The following is a 23,027-nucleotide window of genomic DNA, read 5'->3' on the forward strand; positions in this document are numbered from 1 at the left end:
GAAAGGGCTCAGCTGTCTGGGAACTGGCAGGTGAGCCGTGCAGGGGGCGGCTGGAGGGAGGGGTGACACGGGGCCTGAGAGCACAGGGGAGAAGTTTGGGGTTCAGCCCGACCTGAGGCTGACAAGTAACAAGACCTGGTTGGCGGTTTTAAAAGCTCGCTGCGGGGGGGGGGGGGCGCGTAAAGACAAGGCTGGCATCAGGGTGACCAGTTAGGTGGCTGTGCATTCGTCCAGGGAAGAGGTAGCAGCAGCTTGGTCAAGGATGGTGATGGACAGGTGGACCTGGCTGGGGCTGTCAGGACATGCAGCTGTGGAGCAGGGGTGTGAGTGGGGGAGACAATCATCAAGGATTGGTCTGAGATTTAGGACTTGAGGATGTATAGCAGGGGGGCTGGGGGGCTGGGGGGCGGGGAGAGACTCATCAAGGATTGGTCCAGGGTTCCACCCCGGAGCTCCTGGGTGACTCTTGGTGCCATTCGCTGAGCCAGGCGGGGTGGAGAGTTGGGGGAGGGCGACCGAGGGAGGCAGCAGGTCTGGAGGGAAACCCAGCAGTCCCATTGCGGACACGTCACTGGAGATGCCACTGGAAGGTTTTGCTGAAGACGTGCATGCACAGTGGGTGGGATCTCATTCTCCCATCTGCCCGGGAGCCAGCCTAGCTGCCCGTCCCCAGGGGCCATGGAGCTGCCTGCCCCAAGATGACACCCCTTTCCCGGAGGCAGCCTGCATCCCACCAGTGGTCCACACGGGGATACAAGGGGTTTGCCATCTTGCCTCTTTCGAGGGCCATCCTGCTCCAGAGTGCCTGTGGGATTGGCTGAGGGCTGGTCGCATGGCATCCCAGTCCCTCTCTCCCTCTGTCCCCTCCTGCTCCCCTCACACCCTTGCGGGGCTGCTCCCTAAGACACTCCCAACACACCTTTTCCATAGGCAGCAGTTGAATACGTTGGTTTGGAAGCCAAGGAAGACGGCCAGGCTGGGCATGGACTTAGGGGATCATCAGTGTTTGATGGATGTAAAGCCAAGAGTTAGGTGAGACCAGCCCCACCCCCACCCCACCTCAGGGCAACAAGGAGAGAGGGCTGAGGCACAGTGGGTGCAACATTCAGGGCTGAGGAAGGGCACAGGAATCAGCAACAAAAGCGGAGTCACAACTGGGGGGCTGGGAGGAAGCCAGGAGGGTGGGCATCCTAGGAGCTGAGCTAGGAAACTGTTTAAGGGGAGACCCGCTGGGCTCAGGGCTGCGTGAGAGCTCAGTTAAGAGGAGGATCGTGTGGCCCTAGCCTATTCCTTTCTGCCCTGTGGTGTTGAGGAAGGAACTTTCAAAGCCAGGGCAAATCCGAAAAGGAGATGAACTGGTAGCGAAGGAGCTGTTGACGATGCAGAAAGTGGCAAGGACAAAGAACCTGTGAGGAGCTCGGACCCCGACTGAGTGGAAGGGTCCATCTGTGAGCCATGCCTCAGGCCCGAAGGAAGGCCGCTGAGGCACCGAGTCCGAGTGTGCAGACCAGGTGGGGACAGAAGGCAGCTCTCTTCCGGTCGCTTCTATCAAGCCCAGTGATTAGCATCAAGTGAGCTTGGAGATGGGGGGGTGGGGAGAAAGGAGAGCCAGCTTCGCCTGAGGGCCCCCAGCCTGCACACGGTAGGGGTGTTGTTCAACCAGCCCTGAGGTGAACTCGAAACCCAGGGCCCTGGGCCTCCCGGATGGGAAAAGTACAAGGAAAGACATTCCAAGCTAAGGGAACAGCAAAGGTGTCAAGACTTGGTACGTTTTACCGGTCACAGAAGTGGTAACAAAAAACACGCGCATTGAGCTATTGCTGTGCTGGATGTTCCTCGGGCGGGATTTCATTTACCGCCTCTTCAGTAACCCTAGTGCGCAGACACAGTTCCCCTCACAGTTCGCAGACTCTGTACTTGGGAAGTTGCTCAAGGATGGAATCCCAAACTCAATATGGCGGTGTCATCATGATCCTTTGCGCATGCGCTCCGAGTGATGACACATGGGGTCGGAAGGGCTGAGGCAGAGGAAGACCTTACTCTGCTTCTCGTTTCAGCTCAGACTGTAAACAAGCTTCCTTTGAGCAGCCCATTTAGCGCTGTGTTTTGTATTAGGGGATTTTTTTTTTTGGTGATTTTGCCGTTTAAAATGCCCCCCAAATGTGAGATGCTGGCTCGCGTTCTTCAGGGCAAAAAGCTGCGATGTGCCTTCTTCTCATTATCAATAACATATAGTAACTAACATGCCTTTAAGTAAACATGCACGAAATAAGTGGGTTGATTGGTTGATGGAAGTGTAATCAGAGGCTACCAGTGAGGGGCGCCTGGGTGGCTCAGTCCGTTAGGTTGGGCTTTGGGCTTTGGCTCTGGTCATGATCTCACAGTTTGTAGGTTCGAGCCCCACGTTGGGCTCTGAGCTGACAGCTCAGAGCCTGGCGCCTGCTTCAGATTCTGTGTCTCCTTCTCTTTCTGCCCCTTTCCCGCTCATGCTCCATCTCTCTCACAAAAATAAATTAACATTTAAAAAAATTGTATAAAAAGAGGCTCTGGGGATCTTAACCGCTAGGAACAATGGTTCCAGGTTCACCAAGTCAGTGTCCACATGGCTCCTGTACATAGCAAGACCGTCGGTAAGCTAGGGGCCTAAGGAGCGGAGCTGTGGCTTGAACCGGGGCTGGCCAGGCACCAGAGCACTTTGCCCCTGTGAATGTGGCTTTGTGGTCTAGTGGGGCTGGCAGGGGCCTGGCCTGGAAGAAAAGTCTCTTTTCCAGGGCACCCCCTGGGAGCAGTCCCTCTCCCCGCCCCCCCACCCCTGCACTGGCCTCCTGGGGCTCAGCCTTCTCCAGTACCTACCTGAACACAGCGGCTCCTTCAGCCTGCAGCCACAGAGCTTTGTAGGGGTGCGGTTTTCCTCTAAGTGGGAGGAACACTGGCTCAGTGTCCTGGGGCCAGGCACCTTTGGTTTCCCTCTGCCCAGCCCGGCCCTGAAAGGGGAGCCCAGAGGAGGTACATGTGCCGGAGACCAGCTCCAGGAGCTCTGTCTGCTGCCAAGACCTCCTGTCTATTCAGGGGCCGTCTGGCCTGTCCTTGGCAGGTCTAAGGGAGCCATTGGCCTGGGGCCCTCTGGGACCCACCCCCAGACCTGGGCTGCCCCTTCCCTGCCTTCTCGGACTGCAGAACCCACAGCCCTGCTTCTGTCATTTTATGGGGCGGCTCGTTCTTTGTGTGGGTTTTGGGTGGTTTTCATTTCAGCATCACCAGGATAATTTAGGAGAAGATTGGAGGGGACCGTGTTTGCCTTCGAGGTGGAATTACAAGCCCTTCAGTGTACGTCTTCCTGACCGGAAACAAAGACGCACAGTTGTCTACATCCACTACCATCCTTGTCTCAAATTTCTCCTCCTCCCAGGAGCGGGCTGCATTCCTGAGGTGGATGCCACCACCCTGAAAGGTCCCTTGTGTTGGGCCTGATTGCAGCCTGGGAACAGGGAGGCAGGGAGCCTGCAAGGCGGGGCAGTGACCACGGCCAGGGGGCTCAGAGGGCCCCGTGGGCCACACCCTTCTGGACAGGAGCTGAAGGCAGGGGCGGGGGCAGGCTGCCAACTAGGCATGCAGGGTGACCCAGCAGAGAATGCAGTCCGAGTGAGTCCCAGGCTGTGGGGCCGAGGAAGGAGCCTGGGCTGAGAGGGAGAAGAGCTGTGTGCCAGGACTGTGCACCCCCTGACCCACTGTATATGGGCTGTCAGGACAGCCGAGGCAGCCTCTGGGTCCCAGCATCTCAAGCGTCAGGCCCCTGCGGTGAGCTCACACCAGCACACACGTGCATGCACACGTGCTCATGACCGGAAGGGGCCCCCAGCTTAGCTCATGGCCCTAGTGTCCATCTCACTGGAGAACTCCAGCACTCTGGGGTCAGAGGGGCCTGAACAGGCAGCCAGTGGGTCCAGGCAAGACTGCGTCTTGTTCTTCTGTCCTCCAGGTGGGTTGGCACGGTGCCCGGCCTGCAGTTCTGCTCAGTAAATGTTGTTGGAGTAAATGAATACACTAGTGAGTGAACGGATGGCATTGGTTCCACCGTGGTTACTTTGGGGGAGTTATTTTCCAGACCTAAACCTCCCTTTCCTCCTGGCTGGGGATGCGGACTCTGGATCAAGCTGCCTAAGTTTGAATTCTGGCCCTCCACGTACTAGCTTTATGTCGGTGAGCTGAGTAATCTCTTTGAGCCTCGGTCTCCCCATCTGTGACATGGGGATAATACTTGCCTCCCGGGTTTGTTGCAAGGATCGAATGAGTTAATATCATGTGAAGCCCACGGAACAGAGCCTGGTACCTAGGAAGTGCTATGTAGGCGTTTGCTATTAATAAAATGAATATAGTAACATCTAGCTATTGTGTGTGTGCACATGCGTGAGCGTGTGTGTGCACTGGGAGCCTGGTATGTTGTTGCCCCAAGTGTCTTACTTATGATCCTCGTCCTTGTGCTGTCAGATGGTAAATGACAAGGGTCGAAGCCGGAGAGGGCTGGGAAACCCTGAGTTACAACAGAGCCAGACAGTTTCTCTTGTGCACTAGCTCTGTGACATTTCCAAGGAGGAGTGAAGAATTTCACCAGCTGATGGGACCACAGGGCCCTTTCCTGCTGTCAGAATGGGGGCGGGGGGTTCCACAAAACACATTTTTGGAAGCAATAAATACCTCTTCCCTTCGTCCATCCATCCTGCTCCCGTCATCTGGTGGCACCCAGGGAAATGCCAGGATGTCTCCCCCTGCGTTTGGAACTGGGGTAGGAGGCAGTGACCAAGTCAACAGCAGGGGGGTGCCCGGCCCTCCACCTTAATACAGTCAGCAGGGCGGGCCGGCTACGCCCGGCCTCAGGAGCAGGACACCCCCAGGGGATGTGACAGAAGTGCACGTTGGTCAATCAGAGGCCTGGCGTGCACTGCCCGATGAAAATCATTCTGAGCTGGATATGCACACACCTCCCCAAGGATGAGGGAGGACGTGGGAGGCCCTTACTTGCTCACAGACTTTTATCGTCCCTATTAATTAGTTGCTGCTTTCTGGACAATTCTAGTTGCTGTGAATAAGCTGGTTATGCAGTAAGAGAGGCAGCAGGAAGGCCTGGACATGGGCCAGCAGATCTGAGTGCAAATCTTGGCCCCCTCATCTTGGCCCTGTCTAACCCTCCTGAGCCTCAGGCATCCCCTCTGTAATATGGGTGCAGCACCACCTACCCACAGGTGGTTGGGCTAAAGTAAACGAGAAGAAGTGAAGTAACTGGTATATGGAGGACCTCAATCATTAGTAGCTGTTCTGATAATAAGCTGCAGGGAAATGATCTCTCGATGGTTCCAGGACCTGCGTCAGGGGTGTCTCTTCAGAGCACGGGTCTGATACATTCTGGGAAGAGGACAGTTGGATTTAGATAAAGGCCTTGCTTATTTCCCTGTTTCTCTCCTTTCAAATGCCCTTCTCAGGAACTTCAGAAAAGATTCCTGCTAATTCGTGACTAATGGGGCCTTCGCTCTCCATCATTTATGTGTGAGTGATCCTCAGTCTCATTCAGTCCGCAGACACTCCTCAACTGTCTCCTATGTGCGAGACTTGTTAACAGCTGGAGTCCAAAGACACCAGAGACATGGACCTTGTTCTCAGGAATTACAGCGTGGTAGGGAGTCTGATAGGAGGCCAATCTGGACAACGCAATGTGTTCCTCACAGTGGTAGAGCTTGTGCTGGAAGTCCTGGGGATCATGAAGCCAAGGAGTAATTTATTCTCACTGGAGGAGACACAGAAGGCTTCACTTGGCAGGTCACACCTGAGTGGGGTTTTGAAGGATGAATAGGAGTTTGCCGAGCGGACACAGAAAACAAGATACTAAACATCATTCCCAGTCTCCTCCCAACCGCCCCCCCCACCTTCTGGGGTCGGTGTGGATCTTCTGCCATTAACAAGCTTTGTGATTGGGGGTAAGCCCTTTCTTCTCTCGAAGCCTGTTGCCTGGACCCCTTCCAGCTATATATTACACTGTGATGTGTATACAGGCCTGTTCTAAAAAGTCCTCATATCTGCAAAACACTTTCTAAAAGTCTGTGACATTTTCTTTTTTTCTCCAAGTTTTTGCATCAATTAAATTTTTTTTAAGTTTTTATTTATTTTGAGAGAGAGAGAGCGCGAGCACGAGCAGGGGAGGGGCAGGGAGAGAGAGAATCCCAAGCAGGCTCCATGCCATCAGCACAGAGCCCAATGTGGGGTTCGAACTCAAGAACCATGAGATCATGACCTGAGCCAAAATCAAGAGTCACACACTTAACCGACTGAGCCACCCAGGTGCCCCTACATTAATTTTTAAAGAAATTTCTATAGTAGAGCAGCCGTGATTACACCTTAATTTCTCAGACATTTATATGAGTGGTTGTTATGTTGTGGTACGTCCTCGTCGGGTGGATTGGTGTTTGATGTTTTCTTTTTTAGTGCAGATCCTGGTCTTCCCAAGTTGGTCCTACACTTCCCATTGGACCGAAGAGGAAACTGAGGCCTGGCAAGGGAAATGACCTGCTCTTTGCCAGGAAGTGGCAGAGCCAGGCCTCAAATTCAGGTCTTCTCCCCCTGAGTTTAGGGTTCTCGTCACTGTTTGCGGGACCTCTCCCACACCCCACAAGCCTAAAATCCCTGATGGGCCCCTGGCCTTGCACAGGCCCTGTGTCCGGCGTTGTTGCTGCCACAGAGTTGGAGTCAGGGCCCCGGTGCAGAAGATGCCAGCCCCTTCCCCTTGAAGAAATTGCTTAAGAGGAAGAGCCAGGCAGGAGGCCCTGTGAGAGGCAGGAGACGGGACCTCAGGGACTGTCAAGTGAAAGTCCTTTTAGCCAGAGAGCAGGATGAAGTCCTGGACAGTGAGCAGGGGTGCAGCTACCCTTTCCTAAAACAAAATCTGGTGTCTAAGTCTAGGATGAAAAAGAACCCCTCTCCCCCAGATCTCTGATCTCTTACCCTGCTTTGGTTTTCTCCATAGCATGTGGCGTTATATCATTTATTTGTTCACTGTCCGAGTTCCCCCGTAGAATGTGAGCTCCGTGAGGAGAGATCTTAGTGACCACAGCTGTATCTCCAATACCCAGACCAGGGTCTGGCACAGAGAAGATCTTCATTGAATATTTGCAAATGAATGAATGAATGAACAGACAGATGATGCCTTCACCCGTGATGGCCTTGGCTCCCATTGTAGTCCCCAGGCCTTTAGCAAAGTTGTTCTGAAATTTCAGGCATTGGAAACACCTGGAATCTTTAAAAACTGCTAATCCCTGGCTCACACCCTAGACATTTGGGTGCAGTCGCGACCCCGGCATCTGACGTTTTTTTAAGTTCCCCAAGTGAGTCTAGGGTGTTGTTTGGGAACTACTGTTTTACCACAGATTTCTAACAGTCAGAGACACTGCTGCCTGGGCTGGGAGGAGATGGGGACGGAGGCCACCTGATTTTACCGTTACCAAGATTAAAGGAAGGAGACGTTTTTTCCCCTTTGCACTCGCCCAATCCGAGTCAAAGACAACCTTGTCTGATTTCCTCCCCACTCTGACATCTCCTCCTCTTCAATGGTCAAATGAGTCAGAGGAAACCCGGGGTTTCTCACCATCTGCCCCTCCTATAGGGTTTGCATGAGTAAGAAAACAACCCATTGTTCACATGTGCACAGGTTGACAAAAATAGAGCTTGGCCTCTCTGAACACTGAGCTGGGGCGAGTCAGTAAGACCCAGTGCCACCCTGTTTGCATAGCGTCCAGCCAGACATTTTGAGGAAAAACAGGCACTGAGGCAGTGTAGACATTCTGGACAATCACCAGCACTGAGCTGTTTGTCAGTGGAAAGGGACTCGCATATCCAAGGTGTGAGCCTGGGTCCAAGATCTGCCCCAGGGCTAGCGCAGGGCTGTAGAATGAGAAGGGATCTTAGCAAGGTGCTGTCCAAACCATATCCTTCCAGAGGAAGGGGTGGTCCCAGATGCCTCCTCTTCCCAGACATAGTGCAGGCCCCCTGGCCAAGCCCCTGCCAGAGTGAAAGGGCTCTCAGATTCAGGGGTCGCTCCTGTTGTTTCTAAACAGGAGATGGGGACCAACTTTCCTTTGGGATCAAGAGACCTCTGCAATCCCAGGGTTCTGTCTGCTTCCTTAGTACCTGCTTCTCTTTCCAAGGCTACTGCTTGCGTCATCGAAGGTTGAATTTGTCCCCTGGAATGGAGAGCTGAGACTTACCAGTTGGGGCTGATGCTTTCTGACCATTTCAAGGGCCGTCTAATGAGGAGAGGAATGGGGCACCAGGGTGGCTCAGTTGGTTAAGTGTCCGACTTCAGCTCAAGTCATAATCTCACAGTTTGTGGATTTGAGCCCCGCATCAGGCTCTGTGCTGACAGTTCAGAGCCTGGAGCCTGGTTCCAATTCTGTGTCTCCCTCTCTCTCTGCCCCTGCCCCTCTTGACTCTGTCTTTCTCTCAAAAATAAATAGAAATTAGAAATAAATAAACAAACACTAAAAAACTAAAGAGGAGGGGAGAGAAGACAGGTGTTAGTGGTGGGAGCCTGAGCTGGCTACGCAGAGGGCTCTTCCACACCAAGAACAGTCGCTGGTGGAGCTGCTTGGGCAGCAGTAATGGCTAGCATGTGTGACCAGGTGTGACCGATGGTGACAGCTGTGGCTGGTGACTGATATCCATCTCAGCACTATGCAGAGAGTGGAGAGATCCAGCTCTAATCCTGGCTCTGCCAGTGACCATGAAATGGAGGAGGGGGGGGGGCCAGGAAGAGAAGTCATCTTCTGCCTCTAGGGCTTTTTGCCTTGTTCTGGAAATGAGCGGTTATATTAGACTCATGATCTGAAACAAATTGAAAGCCATGGAACTCTTTGTTCACATGCAATCTTATGTGGACGCCTATCTGTAAGGCAGATGGACATGAGGCTCTTCTTGCTTACCTGGAGCCTTTCTCCCCTCCCCCACTCCTTAGCAGAAGCTCCAGAGAAACCCATGAATTCCGAGGAACCGAGTTTGAGAACCACTGGACCTGTGGCTCTAATGCTTTTTTATTCCCCGCCCCTCCCCAGCTCTGGTCTTATTTGTGTAGCCATTTTCTTGTTTGCTCACTTGGCTGATGTTGGTTGGCATCATTTTCTTGGCTAATGTCAACACCGGGCAATGTTCAGAGAGCTCTTTCCTTGTTATCATTATGCGGTATATGTTCAGCCAGTCTTCCACATGGCCCCAACCATGTACAAAAACGTTGTCTCTCGACACCGTCTGAGGATGAGCCAGCTCCTGCCTGGTGGCAGCAGAAGTAGACCAAGGTAGGCAGATAGCTGTGGTGCAGAGAGAACTGACCATATTCTCTCCCTTCACCTGGCTCGCCCGAATGGACACGCGTTTTCCACCCCCATCGGTTTCCGGAGGCCAGTAACTCCTGCTTTTCCGCATTCTATCCGCTTCTCTCTAGGTTTGGCATTCAACCTCATGGGAGTAGCGTCTTATCAATGATAGCAGAAGCAGTCTCCCACATAAAAAGAATCAGAGTGCCCTGCCCCTCTGAAAATTATTCTAGGACACGTTCCCTGGGAGAGGGTTTCTGTTTTTAATGAGAGGTTCTTCTGAAATCGCCAGTCAGACCACTTAGGAGACTCAAGGCGCCTGGGGAGCTCTGCAACCATGTTAACTGCCCATCACGCCCTGCCCCTGCGGGCCGTGCCCCCTCAGGAAAGCGTCTCAGAGAGGAAGTGGAGGGCTCTGCGCGGCAGCCAGGAGCCTGAGTTTCAGTCCTGCTATCTGATACCTTATTGTGTGGCTCTGGGCAAATTCCCATCCTTCTCTGGCCCTCCACCTTCCCATCCATAAAGTGGGGGAAGAGTATATCCATCCAGAGAGCCTTCCTAGCTTGAAGTGCTTTGGCTCCCTAACATCTTTAACACAGCTGTTCTAAGGAACCAGGGTAGCTAACTCAAGACCCTCCTTGCCCCCACCCCCAAAGGTAGGGCCATGCTCAGGGGGCAGGACGATATTTCCCTAATAATTCTCTCCCAGCCCCCATTTGAATGGAGAACACTGAGTCCTCTGGGAGCCCTAGCCTAGGCTGGAGCCCTCAGTTCCCACATCCCATTTCAGAAGACAACTGGCCTTTCTCTCTAAGCTTCAAATCATCACTGCTTCCCTGAACCCTGTGGAAGTTGTCAGGGCCTCTCCCAAAAGTCAGGCTTCTAAATCATCCTGCAAGCTGCTGCAGCTTATAAGCCCCAGCGCAGTCCTTCCCAGTTCTTCATACGGTGACTGAAAATGGCCGCTCTTTGTGGAGCACCCTTTATGCACCAGGCCTGTTCAGAGTATTACGTGGGTCCTGATTATTTTGATCCTCACAATAATCCTGAAATACGTTCTATTATTATCTCCAGTTTGCAGGCGAGGAAACTGAGACACTGGGAATTAAACTTGCCTAGGCTCATCCCACTATCCCTGTATACGGTGGTAAAGCCAAGATATGACCTTCGGCTCTGGTTCTGGAGCTCATGTGCTGAATCATTGGGTCAGACTGGGGCTCACTGGTACTGCTGGGAATAACTCGAAGCTACCACTTATCGAATGCCTGCAGCACAGGAGGCATTGAACTAGACACTTATTTTATCACTTCATTCAAACCTCACAACTGAAAGAGGAAAGTGGTGGCAACTGAAACATTAAATGGCTTCCCCGTGGTATGGTGTAAGTCTGAAGCCCTAGGCTTCAGACTCAAAGCATTCCATGCTAGCATCTGGTGACCCTCCTCTCTGTCACACTGATTTTCAGGACACATACCTGGAGATGCTCTCTCTACCCCACCACCTCTGGGAAAAACTAAAGAGGGGCCACTAGCACCACTCTCTCCACAGAGCTCTTAAAATGTCCATCGGGCTACCCCTAAAGACGGCGGGGGCGGGGTACTTGACAAGGTCTGCTTTTCTTCACCGACCTTTGCTGGAAGAAACTAGGACCCAGAAAAGCCTAGGGTGCACAGGCTCATTCATGCACCACACCTTTGATGCATGCCTAAAATTAAGTGTACCCTCTTCCAGGAGATATTGGGGAGAAGGAAGTTGAGAGCAAAGAGCTAGGGAGAAGGGGGCAGAAAAGCTGAGTGTGTGTGTGTGCGTGTGTGTGTGTTTTGGTGCTGGAGCTGGACCAAAGCACCAAGCTGCCAGGAGGCCCTGCCTATACTAAACTGCCACTGTGTTGGTCAGTGAGGACTCCTGGGACAAATTCGAAGATAAACCCTCCACCCCCTAGCCCCAGTTGCACAATGTAACATCGAATCAAAGAGAAACATTTGTAATGTTTGCTGCTTTACATTTGTGCTTTCTTTAATCCAGAGCATAGTGAAGAGTTATGAGGGGGGCACATGCCTTACTTATATTGGATTTACTTACTAGCATTTAATACAGGGATACTTCCTTTTTTGTTTTTAGTTCGTGTTGCTGCTTGGTTCTTCATTCCTGGGCTGGTTATAAGGCAGCGTTTGACCTCACACGAAAAGACTGGGAAAGTTGTGAGTGGGATTCGGAATGAGAATCAATTCGCGAGCCACCAGTCTCGGGCTGATGGTGGTGGTAGTGCGCGAGGGGGCTGGGAGTTTGGCAGGTCTTCCTTCGGGTTCGCAAATGTGAGCTCTGGCCGGAATCCCGCAGGACAGCGACCGCAAACAGTGAGTGGCCTGCACAGGGCACGGCAGCGACAGCGCCCGCCGGCCAGGAGTGTGAACTTAGAGAATCGATCTCCTGGAATCCCCCGCCCCGGGCCGCGCACACCCGGGCACCAATAACCTTGAGACGCGGGCTCGGGCGGGCCCGGGCGAGCCCCACCTTCACACGCGCCCTCTCGGGGAGGAGTGGGGGATAGCCTCGGCCAGTCCCGCGGCCGTGCGGCCATTGGTCCGCGCCGCCGCAGCCACCTGCCCTACCTTAGGGGCGGGGTTACCTGGGCCCCGCCCCCCGCGGCTCGGGTTCCCAGACCGGGCTTCCTCCTCCGGCCCCGCCCCCGACGCGAGGCCCCGCCCCCACGATCCCGGGGCCCGGGCGCCTCGTGATGTCACGGCAGCTTTGATACAAAGAGCCCTTCGGCCCACGCGGGTCTCCCGGCAACGGGCGCGGGTGGGGGCGGGGCCGCCGCCTTAAACTGGTGCCGAAGCGAGAGAGCGGCTGGGTGGCCGCGGCGCGGCGGGATCGTCTCTACGCTCCTCGCGCTGCCCGCTGCGCCCCTGCTCTTCCCGCCGACCAGTGCCCGCCCGCCCGCTCCTTGCCCCTCCGCAGCGCACCGACTCGCCGCCGGACGGGGGATGCGCACCCCGCCCGCCTCCGGGGGTCAGGTAAGCGGCGGCCGAGGGGCTCGGGCTCGAGGGGCTCCGTCTCCGCGCACCTGGCCTGGCCCGCGCTCCCGGGGCCAGGGAAGTTGCCAGACCGCGGAACTTCGCCCGCAGCCCAGGCGCCCGCTCCCGCCCCGGGAGTGTCCGCCCCCTCGGCCCTGGCCGGGGAGGTCGGGTTACCTGCGTCCTCGCTCGCTGAGCCACAGAAGAGAAGCCGTTCTCCTCTCCGGGTCCTCTGCGGGCTCCCAGGTGCGGGGGTGGGCCGGGCTAGCCCCGGGGCCCAGGGAGAAGGGGCCGCTTCTTCGGCGCAGTTTCCTAGAAGTATTTTTAGGGGGATCTGGTGGGCTGGGCAGGGGGCTGGTGTGCCAGGACGCCTTCCTCGGGACTCCCCCGCTTCCGCGTCCCACTTCTGCTCGCGGCACGCCTGCCCCTCCGGGACCGGTGTTGTCCCAGCCCTCTGCCCTTGGTTCCACCGAGTCTCGGAGGGCGCTCTGCGCCGGCGAAGTTTTTCCGTAGCTCTATGGCCGCTGCACCGAGCCTGTTCCCGGGTTCCCTCGCCTCTCCGAGGGGCTCTGCCCGGCAAGAGGGAGGAGAGCCAGCCCCAGTCGCAGTTTGGGAACAGGGCCCTGCCCCTTCGCAGCCGCGACGTCGCCGAGGCCGGAGGTACGTGCCCTCCGGCCCTGAAAGCCTTGCGGTCGGCCCAGGTAGTAGTTGGTGTTGTCACAGCCGCTTCTCTGCGGGCGACAGGCGGCCCTGAGGTCTTGGCGGAGTAGCCTCTGGAGAACTGTGTCTGTGCTATGGGGAATCTGGTCCCTGTTCAGCCCTGGACTTGATCCCTTCTCATCCGCGCACACCCTTCAGCGCACCTCTTTCTCCATCTAGCCTTCTTCCCAGCCGTGCTCACCCACAGATGGCTGTAGGTGACACATCATTCACCCTGACAGACATGCCAGCTTCCTTGTCTGATTTATTTATAGGCCTCCTCCTCAAAGGATTGTGAGGGGGCTGGATTCCTGCACTCCGCCTGCACGTCTTGCCTTGGCAGACCCCTGGGTTGGTTGCTGGTGGTCTGCCAAACCCCTGTCCTCCCTGGGTGGAAGGCAGGTGCTAATTGTTTGGGTTCCAGGGAAAGGGGTGGGGCGGGCACCTCCCCTGGGGCACCTCCCCTGGGACACCTCCAGGTCCTTCCCCGGATGTAATGTAGCTGCCTGCCAGGTTAGGGGAAAGGGAGTCTCAAACAGGGTGAGGTGACCAGTTGCGTGTATATCAGACCTTTGCTGTAAGAATCTCTCTATGACTATCCAGGTCAGCCTTGGTGGAGTTCTCGGGTCATTGTCATTGGCTTGAGTCTTGCTATGAGCCAGGCGCCAGCTTACCCAGATAGACTGGCCCAAACCTTAACTCTGCTGAGCTAGCTGGCATTGGTGACATGCTGCAAATGTGCCCCAGTAGCACTGTTGCACGGGGATACTTCCCTGTCCCTAAGGTGTTTGCAGGCTGCAGGAGACTGAAAGCGAGGGTCGAAGTGTTACCTCTCCCACTCTCCTGAGCCCTCAGGTACATTGATCTGGGTTGTCTCTGAGTTAGCTGTGACTTCACTGGGCCGAGTGTGTGGACTGGAGGAATGGGGGAAGCCCGGGAAGGACTTGGGACTTGGAGCAGATGTCACAGTTCTGGGGATGTGTTCTGGGGGACCAGCTGTGTTGTTTGGGGGACCCTGGGGCTTCATGGAGGGGGAGGGGTGGTTGACTAAGGCCAGTGAGAGATAAGACTGCCTAGGGGAGGGACCTGACTAGCCAGGCCTGGTGAGCAGGCTGGAAGGTATGACCTTTGCCCCAAGGAAGGCCAGCAGGACAGACTACCCAGAACCTGTGCTTGGGAAGGACTTTTAGTCAAGTAAGGGAAGAAAGGGAGAAGAAATAAGGAGGCCTGGAGCAGCCCGCCTGGGGAGGCTCTTGGCTGCAGCTGAGATCACACTTCTGGCTGGTGGATATTCCCCTGGCCCCGCCCCTCCCCTCCCCTGCCCCATCCTTTCATCCCTTCAGAGCTTGGTGCCCTCCCCAAGCACACTGGCCTCTTCATGGCCTACTAGCCCCCTTCCCTCCTGGGGGGACCAGCTGCCCCATGCCTCGGGCTTTCCCTTCACCGGAAGCCCGCCTGACTCTCACCTTCCCGAGTTCTCCCCCTCTCCCTCCAGGTGGCTAGAAACTTCCTTTCCTAGGGCCGACTGTCCCTCTTCTGAGGTGGCCTGTTATGCCAAGGGATGTTTCACCAACTGACCTTGCTCACAGTTTCGCTTCAGTGTATATATTTTAGCTCTGGGTAGGGAGGAGGTAAAAAGGTTCCCAATAAAATAGGTGAGCAGTTCCTGGAAGGCAGGCATCTCAGGGCCTCGGATGCAGGGGAGGGCAGCCTGGGCAGAGGGTTCCCACTCCCTGGCCCTGGGCTCGGTCTCCTGTCACAGGGCTCAAAAGGAAGCCTCTTTATCTGGTCTGCCTGCTGCCTGGAGTTGGCAGTGGGGCACAGTGCCTTGGTTTTGGCAGGCATAGAGAATCCCTGCGATTGGGCTCTGTTTTCGTCTGGGTCCGCTCTGTTGGTCTTGACTCAGTAAGGAGGCATTGATGATGGTATCAAAACAGTAGCCATTCCAAGGAGGAGGACTGCGCAGGTCCTCCTCCGGCCTGGGCTCCCGGCTGGAGTAGTGGGGAGCCCTGGCCATCAGGGCACAATAAGACAGGCATGTCGATTTGGCAGGCCTACCTTGTGTCCCCCTGGACGTTGTGTGGTCGCCTCTCCCGGATGTGTGTGGCAGTCTCCTCTCTCAGATGGCAGTCCAGGGCACAGACGCTTCCCCATTTCTGTTTCCCAGCCCCCACCCAGCACATTGCCCGAGGCCATTCATCTGTCAAATACTTGAGCCTCTAATTTGTGCTAGAGTCTGTGCTGGGTGTTGGTGACATGGCGGCAAACGACAGCAGCCCCTGCCTTCAAGGAGCTCACGTGATGGCCGCCAAGCAGGTAGAATGTGCAGCGCGTGAGGTGGCAGGAGACAAAGCGGGCAGTGGGTGTTGTACTTAAACAGAGTAAGCAGAGAAGTCCTCGCCGAGAAGGTGGCGTCTTGACAAAAAGAGGTTTACGTAGATGGAGCAGCACCTGCAAAGGCCCTGAGGTAGGCCCACGGCTGGTGAGGTGTGCCCCTGGAAATGCAGGGAGGCTGCTGGATTGGAGAGTGAGCCGAGGGGGCACATGCTCATACTGGGGCCGCACAAGCCCTGCGAGAATGAGAGGAAAAGAACGGCACAGGTGAGACTAGAAATCCACAGGCACAAAACGCATTCCATCGCTCTGTTCTCTCCAAACCCTTGCTGCTGAGGGGTCCGGGCACTGAGGCCTTTCTTGAGAAGTGACCGTGTGTGGCCATTGCTGCGGTGGACTTTCCTGCCCACAGAGAAGCCTGTCCCCGTGAATGTGGAAACCATTCTTGCCAGGTGTTATTTCCGCCACACAAATCCTGTGAGTGGAACCCACTTGGGTGACCTGCACACAGGTGCGTCAGCAGGCAGTGCACCCCTGGGGCCATCTCCCTGTTCCCATGGGTCCACGTGAGTGGGGGTGCAGCAAGTCCAGCACCCAAGACCCGTGCTCTGGCCAGCCCCTCAGACATCTCCTCGGGCTCTCGACCTCCCCGGGCCCCAGGGTGCCCGAGCCTTCCTTCACTTCCAGTTCTGTGCCCCGGCCTCCTGAGAAGCCTAGCGAAGGCACTCACATACCTGGGCAACATGTTTGGGTCTAATCTCTGTCCAGCCTGGGTCCCCAGAAAGAGAGAGATCGCACACACGATTGTGTGTGTGTGTGTGTGTGTGTGTGTGTACAGGGAGAAGGTGGGCAATCAGGAGGTTTGGTTGGAGGTCCAGACCTGTGGGGTCTGTGTGACCTGTGGCCCGGCCCCCGTCTGGCAGGCCGGTACTGGGAACACCAACCTTTCCCACCCTACTGCTTGACTTCCTTCAAGAAACGGGAAATGTTGCATCTCTTGGCCATACTCTTAATTGATTCAACCTGTTTTCGTCTTCCCAGACAACCAGGTTCTTTCCCAGAGTTGTAAACTTGATTCAAATGCAAAAAAAGCTCTGTGGCAGTTAGTATTAATAGCTGTGGCCCCGCTCCTGGGAGCCTTTCTCTTTTAAGGGACCCAAAAGAGGAAGGCCTGAACAGAACTGGAGTGTGGGAGAGTGGGCGGGAGCTCTCGCTCTCTTGAGTCATCCGTGTCCCCTGCTCCCTGCGCTCTGCAACCCTAACGGCCTGAAAAGGGAACCTGCCTTTCCAGTAGCCAGTGTGGCCTGCAGCAGACTTGGGATCAGGGGGTTGTTGAGTGGGGCTGGTGGGCACAGTCTGCTCTTTGCACCGGCCTTCCATCTCCCTCTTCAGACAGGGGAGAGCCCAGGGGCAAGGTTTTCCTTGCTGGTTTTCCTAGGAGAAATCTCCACCTCAAAACATCGGTGCCTTCATGTCATGCTCGGCCACCCAGTGCCTGTTTTCTTCAAGTAGAAAAACGTTTCTTTGGAGCCAGAAAAGACACTGTTGAGACTGTGGCTCTACGACTCGCTCGCTCTGGGACTCCAGGCAAGCCGCCTCCTCTCTCTGAGCCTCCGTAGGGTGATGATGGCAAAGGCAAACTGGGCCTCTGCCCCCTAGCAGGCCCAGAGTGGGTCTGGACCAAAGCTTGGGTGGCGCCTGGTGGGTGGGGAGCTGGCCAGAGAGGTAGGGTTGTGTGGCAGCCCGGAGGCTGGGCTCTGTGGAGTCAGGTGGCCTGCGTTCAAATCCTACCTCTGCCAGGAACCTTGGGCAAACCGTTTACTCGCTCTGCGCCTCCCACTGCTCCTATGTAAGATGACGGGGAGGCATGTGCGTGTGTGAAAAGCACTTAAAACCGTGCCTAGCCTGTGAGTGAGCTGTTATTTTTAGTTCCCGAGGGCTTCTATGGGTTGGATCCTTGTGACTGATAACCTTAGTACCTTGCGGGATTTCTGGCAGAGACAGGAAAGTGGTGGGGAAGCTCCACTATTGAGGGCCTCGACGGGAGGAGCAAAACTCCACTCTTTCTCAGCCCCTGTGTCTTAAATAAACCCACGCAGCTTCTGCAGATGTGACTCTGGGGCCCTGTGCAACGTGACTGGGTGACTGGTGGTGGCGGTCTGAATCGAATGCAAAGCATGTCCCAAGGTGACAGGAGTCTCCCTGGGGGGTGGTGTGGGGCTCCACTGGTCCGTCCTGCCCTGCCTGACCACCCTCCCCCGCCTGCAGCCTGGGCCTCCCTGTGTCCAGCCAGAAGCCAGCTGGGAGCAGTGCGCCCCGGTGCTGCTGCCAGCCCTCAGCGCCCCCAGCGTCTGCCTCCAGGGCCCCACGAGATCAGGAGAGGGGCCAGTCAGAAAGGGGCGGATGGTACAGCCACAGGCCATGTTGGGGGAGCACCCTGGGTAGTTTTCCAAGGGATAAGCCTACCTGTTCATCACTGCGGAGAGGTGAGGCGTGCCGCTCCCCGGAGGCGGGACTGACCGGGCTGGCTGGCAGGTGGTGGTGGGCAGGACGGCCCTGCCTGCTCCCACAAGGTACTCCTGGTGAAATGAGGGTGCCCGTTGGCAGGCAGGGCTCACCTGCAAGATTGCATCCATTACTACCGAAGAAAGGCCCCGTAGCAGCCAGGTGTGCGTGAGTGAGTGCACGTGTGTGCGTGGAGGTGTCCTCTACCCTTCGAGTCACACACCTTCTGAGGAGCAGTGGCCGAACCCCCATTCCCCACGCACGTGCACACCGTACTCGACAGATTCTCAGACACTTGTGTTCCCCCACGTTTGGACATCTTCAATTGGTATGTGTCGTACATTCGCTGGTGTGCTATAATCTAATGGGCAGCGCCGTTTTCTTTCTTGGTGTACTTGGTGTAACAGCGCTTCCTAAAAACCAAAGGCCTCCTGGAGTTAATGAAACACAGAAACTAGGGAACCTCTAGATCACTTGTGTAGTTTGCCCAGTTTCTTCAGGGAAAGGAGTAGAGCCACCTTGTAGTGGTGGGAGGATTATGTGAGGGGACACTCACTGTGATGTGGGTCAAGGAAGGGGACGAGGTCGGACACCAGGCAGACCTGGGCTCAGATGCCAGCTTTACCGCACACGAGCTGTGTGACCTTGGGCAAGTAGAGCAACCTCTCTGAGCCTCAAGTTCTTCCTCTGTCTCCAGTTGCCACGATTGTGTGTGAGGCATCTTTCTCCGGTTCTCTCTTGCAGGTATCCTCTAAGGTTACCCCCCTCCCCATTCCAGCTCACTTAAGAGGGAGATGAAGGCAGAGAGTGAGTTACGGGCCTTCCAAAGATAGCAGCAGGAAAGGGGTATAATTTATCTGGGCCTCCTGACTCCGTTTATAATCCTTGAACATCATCTTCTCCTTCCCTTCCTCCTCCTCCCACTGTGCCCGAGTTTTCATTTTCACATGTGTTTCCCTTTAGCAATTTTCCTTCCAATCTCTCCCCTCTCCCTTTCTGTAAAATCTTCCCACATGTAGCCTCTTTGAAGCTCCCTGCCTTAGGAAAGGGGGTGGGGGGGGCTCCTCCTCATGGCCAGGGTGGCATGGGCCCAGGAGCCGCCGCTGACCATGGCCCCTGCATCTCGAACCCACGTTCTTCCGCCTTGCTGACTTCTGCGCCCGTGGCCTACCAGGTGGAACCTGCTCCAGTGCCGAGCGCCAGACGCTGCCAAGAGTGTGGGGTGTGTTCTGTACCCTTCTTGCTGCATCCAAGTTAGACCTTGTTTCACATTCCAGCCCTGCTGGCTCTGTGACCCTTTGCAGGTTACCTAACTTCTCTGAGCCTGAGTTTTCTCATCTTTGTGGTGGTGGATGCACAAAAACATCTGTCATGTCCCAGACGCTTAATGGAGGTCTTCTTTCCTGTTGAAGACCACCTTCTGTTTCCTCGGGGTAGACGCCCTGAGACAGACGGAGGATCTCAGGGCAGGGAACTGCAGGGGTGGAGGCACAGGGGCCTGGGCGAGCAGGATGTGTCAGGCAGCGTGGCCGGCCTCGGGGAGGGAATGGGATGATGAGTGGTCAGGGCCTCCACGCCTTTGGGGGATGAGGTCGATGAGGTGGACCACTCGCTGAGAGAGCAGCAGGCCACATTTGGGGCGTTGGCTGAAGCTACTTCGGGCTGCCCAGCCGGAAGTGGGCCACTCTGAATAGGGCCTCAGCAAAGAGGGATGCCAGTGGGACAGAGACTCCCCGGGCCGGTGGTGCTTTCTAGCCGTGTTCTTGTTGGAGGTCTCTGCCTCTCCCTCTTGAGATCCCGATGGAAGGCAGTGGCCGACCCCCTCGGTATCATGTATGGGGTCAGATGAGGTGGTCCGCAGGCTCGGGAACAAGGGTGGACTTCTGTCCTGGCATGTGGCAAGTGGTGTGAGAGTTACCCAGCCCCATGAGAAACCGGGCCAGGGTTGGGGCACAGGTGTGTTTACAGAGAGCCTGTGGCAGCTGGTGTCGTGGCCCCTTTGGGACCTGCCCAGGAAGCCAGGCTACCACACAGCGCCTGGCACAGCACCTGGCTGGGGACAGAGGGAGTCCGTGGGTCCTTGTGCCACGGCTGGGGTGGGAGGATTTCCTCACTGGGTAGAATACAGCTGCTTCACCTAATGTCCTGTCCCGGGGGGTGGGGAGGAAATCATGGGGGCAGAGGGCTTGTGTCCAGAGATGGCTGGACGGCCCCAGGAGTTCAGTTCTGGGCTGGGCAAGGTGTGCGTGGAGGGGAAGGATGGGCCCCTGGGTGCAGGGACTTTCGGATGGGGGCTTCCTTAGGGACAGGCCTTTGTGGCCCGAGGAGAAACTGTTTCAGGCACAATGAACAGCACATGTCAAAGCGTGGGGGTGGTGATAACGTTGGGCAGGAGCTTGGCGGGCAAGGGGAGGGGAGGCTGAGACCAGCCGGAATGGGCTATGGGTGCCGATCTGAGACAGGGCCTGGTTTTGTGGCCATTGGGGAGCTTGTGGGTCCTTGACAGGGACCTTCATGGACCATCAGTGCCCTTGTACTCACCCTGGGGACTGCCTGCCTGCCCTCTGAGCCCCAAGCTATGGTTTGTGGTCAGACCCAGAGCTCGTACCTGTTCCTACCGTGGGAGGGCCCGGGAAGGGACCTGAGCTGGCTCCACCCACCTGGCTCGTGGCTCCCCAGCTGCACTCTGGTGCCAGTGTGAGATGGCAGCCCCTGGGACCCCGGCCTGGCGAGCTGGACCTGGAGGCGGCAGAAGGACAGGGAGCACCTGCCTGGGGCCAGCTGGGAGCACTGCTGGGGTTCTGGCATAATAGGAGGTGCCCGAAGGTTATAAAACTCGAGGATCTGGCAGGGGACTTGGTGGGGGTTGGGGGGTGGAAGAGTTGCCTTGTCCATGGCCTACCTGGTCCTGGTCTGTCCCAGCAGCTCTGGTTGTTAGCTCAGGTGAATGCTGGCTCTCTGCTTGGCCTTGGAAATCTGAGGCTTTAAAAAAAAAAAAAAGGTTTTTTTAATGTTTATTTTTTGAGAGAGACAGAGCTCAAGCAGGGGAGGGGCAGAGAGAGCAAGAGACACAGAATCTGAAGCAGGCTCCAGGATCTGAGCTGTCAGCACAGAGCCCAATGCAGGGCTCGAACTCATGAACCACAAGATCGTGACCTGGGTCAAAGTCAGACGCTTAACGGACTGAGCCCCCCAGGCCACCCACAGACCTGAGGCTTTCTGTACCAAGAATGGCACAAAGCAGGTACCTGGCCCGGCTCTGGCCTGTCAGTCAGCTCTGTTCAGATGTGCTCTCCTTGGAGCAGAAAGATCATAGCCTCTCCCTGGGAAGTTCATGTGCCGTCGTTTGAGGGTACCCCATGAAGGAATGTGGCTCGGCCCACCTGGTGGACGGCTGGAGGCGGGAGCGCTGGCCTGTGTCGCTGTTGGCCCAGCTCAAGCCCCTCTTGACACTCTTATGGTGATGGTAAAAGTGGAGCCCCCAGAGTGAGCCCCCACAAACTCTTGACTATGGGAGTAATTAAGTCCTCACTTCAAACAGCCACATCTTTAAAAGCTATAATTTGTAGCCCAAAATAGCTGCCTGTTCAAAGAGCCAGGAGAACCCTTGATGGGTGCCCCTTTCGACTTGTAGCATGTTCGTTCGCCCTTGACATTGGAGTTGCTTGACACCTGGCTGAGGTTCGCTGAGCCACAGGGCCAGTGGGTGGCGGGGACTGACGCTTCTCAGGGCGCACTTGGGAGATCTCTTCGGAGAATTCAGATGGGGTGATTGACGTTAGGGCGTTCCCGTTTCAGTTTCACATGGCTTTACCCTCCCTGTGTGACAAGAGGGCTGGAGAGAAAAATCACAGCCTAGCTTTGGGGGAAGGCCAATTCAACCCTCTAGACACTGGGTCCTTACCTGTAAGGAGGCAACCATGTTTACTCACAGAGATTTGGGGGGCAGAAAACGAGACCACCTCAGTATAGCGCACAGCAGACACGTGGTAGGCGCTCCTGTGTGTCCCTTTCTTTTCCTTTCTCCTGCCTGGCCACTTGATGTAGACCCATCTCGGGGATTCCGGTAGGTGCGTGTGGGGGCACAGGAAACCCTCCCTTGACCTGCAGCTCCTCCGTCAGCTGACATGCCTGGAATTCTTGGGGCTGGCCGCCGGGTTCGGTTTCCAGATGTGGAAGCAATTTAAGTTTTGTTTTCCTAATCCCCAACAGTTTGCCTCCGAAGTCCACACACTCACTTGAAAATCAAGACTATTGACTTTGTTTGGGGGCGGGGGTAGACTAGGTGGCCTCTTTCGAATTATTTTTGTTCAGGAGGTTCGTTCACTGGACCACTCAGATCTGGGACCCATGGCTTCCTTAGAGCGGTCACATCCCATCAAGGGCTTGGTCCCTTCGGGAGCAGGTCACCCTGGGGCCACCTCCCCCAGTGGTTTTTCCTTACGGATGGGTCACTTAGCCAGATACAGCTGCGGTGTCTGTCTGGCCACTCAGTCACCATCCCTGACCCTGGACGGCCAGCCTTGAAGAGGGAGGGGAGCTCCAGTGCTGACCATGCCCGAGGGAGGCTGGTGTCGCAGCTGAGGGAGGTGCCCACGTGTCCCAGCAGTGGTAGGCTCCCCCCGCCCCCCGCTTCCCAAACTGACCACAGTCGAGGGAAGAAATCTGCTCTGGGTTTCAAGTAACCAGAAATACTGTCTGGCACAGAGAAACTGGTGTATCTTGCTCAATGAGTGAGTGCTTCCGGCCAGAGGCAGCCTGCCCTGTGATCAGATACTGGCCTGCAGTTCCAGGACCAACTCGGCTCTCCGCGCTTGTTAGCCAGTCACTCTACGTAAAACAGCTTTTACATTTGTGTTATGACTACACTAAACACAGTTCTGAGTAAACAAAAATTGCCTTTGCAGTTTTAAATGTCTCTGGCTGGATTATATGTACACTTTCCTTTAAAATTAAAATATACCTGTACTATTGAGAGAAAACAAGAAACAGAAGTAATTTACTTAGATTATATATATATATATATATATATATATATATATATATATATATATATATAGTGTTCACAAAACATCATCATGATAATTTAGATCCACCAAGCTTCAGCAAAATCTAGTCTCTT

General features: G+C 55.6%; 1 protein-coding gene across 4 annotated transcripts in view; it reads left to right on the forward strand.

Moving 5' to 3' along the window:
- RAB11FIP4 (RAB11 family interacting protein 4) overlaps positions 1-23,027 on the forward strand; it is a 72,185-nt gene that overhangs the window by 28,635 nt on the left and 20,523 nt on the right. The window contains exon 1 of one of the 4 annotated variants that reach the window (XM_029928357.1): positions 12,177-12,367. The exons of 1 other annotated variant lie outside the window; for it this stretch is intronic. Coding sequence is in view for 1 of the 3 variants with exons in the window: in XM_029928356.1 (XP_029784216.1) it covers positions 12,338-12,367 (30 nt within the window). In the remaining 2 variants the exon portion in view is untranslated. Of the gene's footprint in view, positions 1-12,176; positions 12,368-12,943; positions 13,028-23,027 lie in introns of those variants that run through there. 2 more of the 4 variants (XM_029928356.1, XM_029928358.1) reach the window with 2 other exon arrangements.

This window comes from Suricata suricatta, chromosome 17 (assembly GCF_006229205.1).
Source record: "Suricata suricatta isolate VVHF042 chromosome 17, meerkat_22Aug2017_6uvM2_HiC, whole genome shotgun sequence".
Lineage (NCBI taxonomy): Eukaryota > Metazoa > Chordata > Mammalia > Carnivora > Herpestidae > Suricata > Suricata suricatta.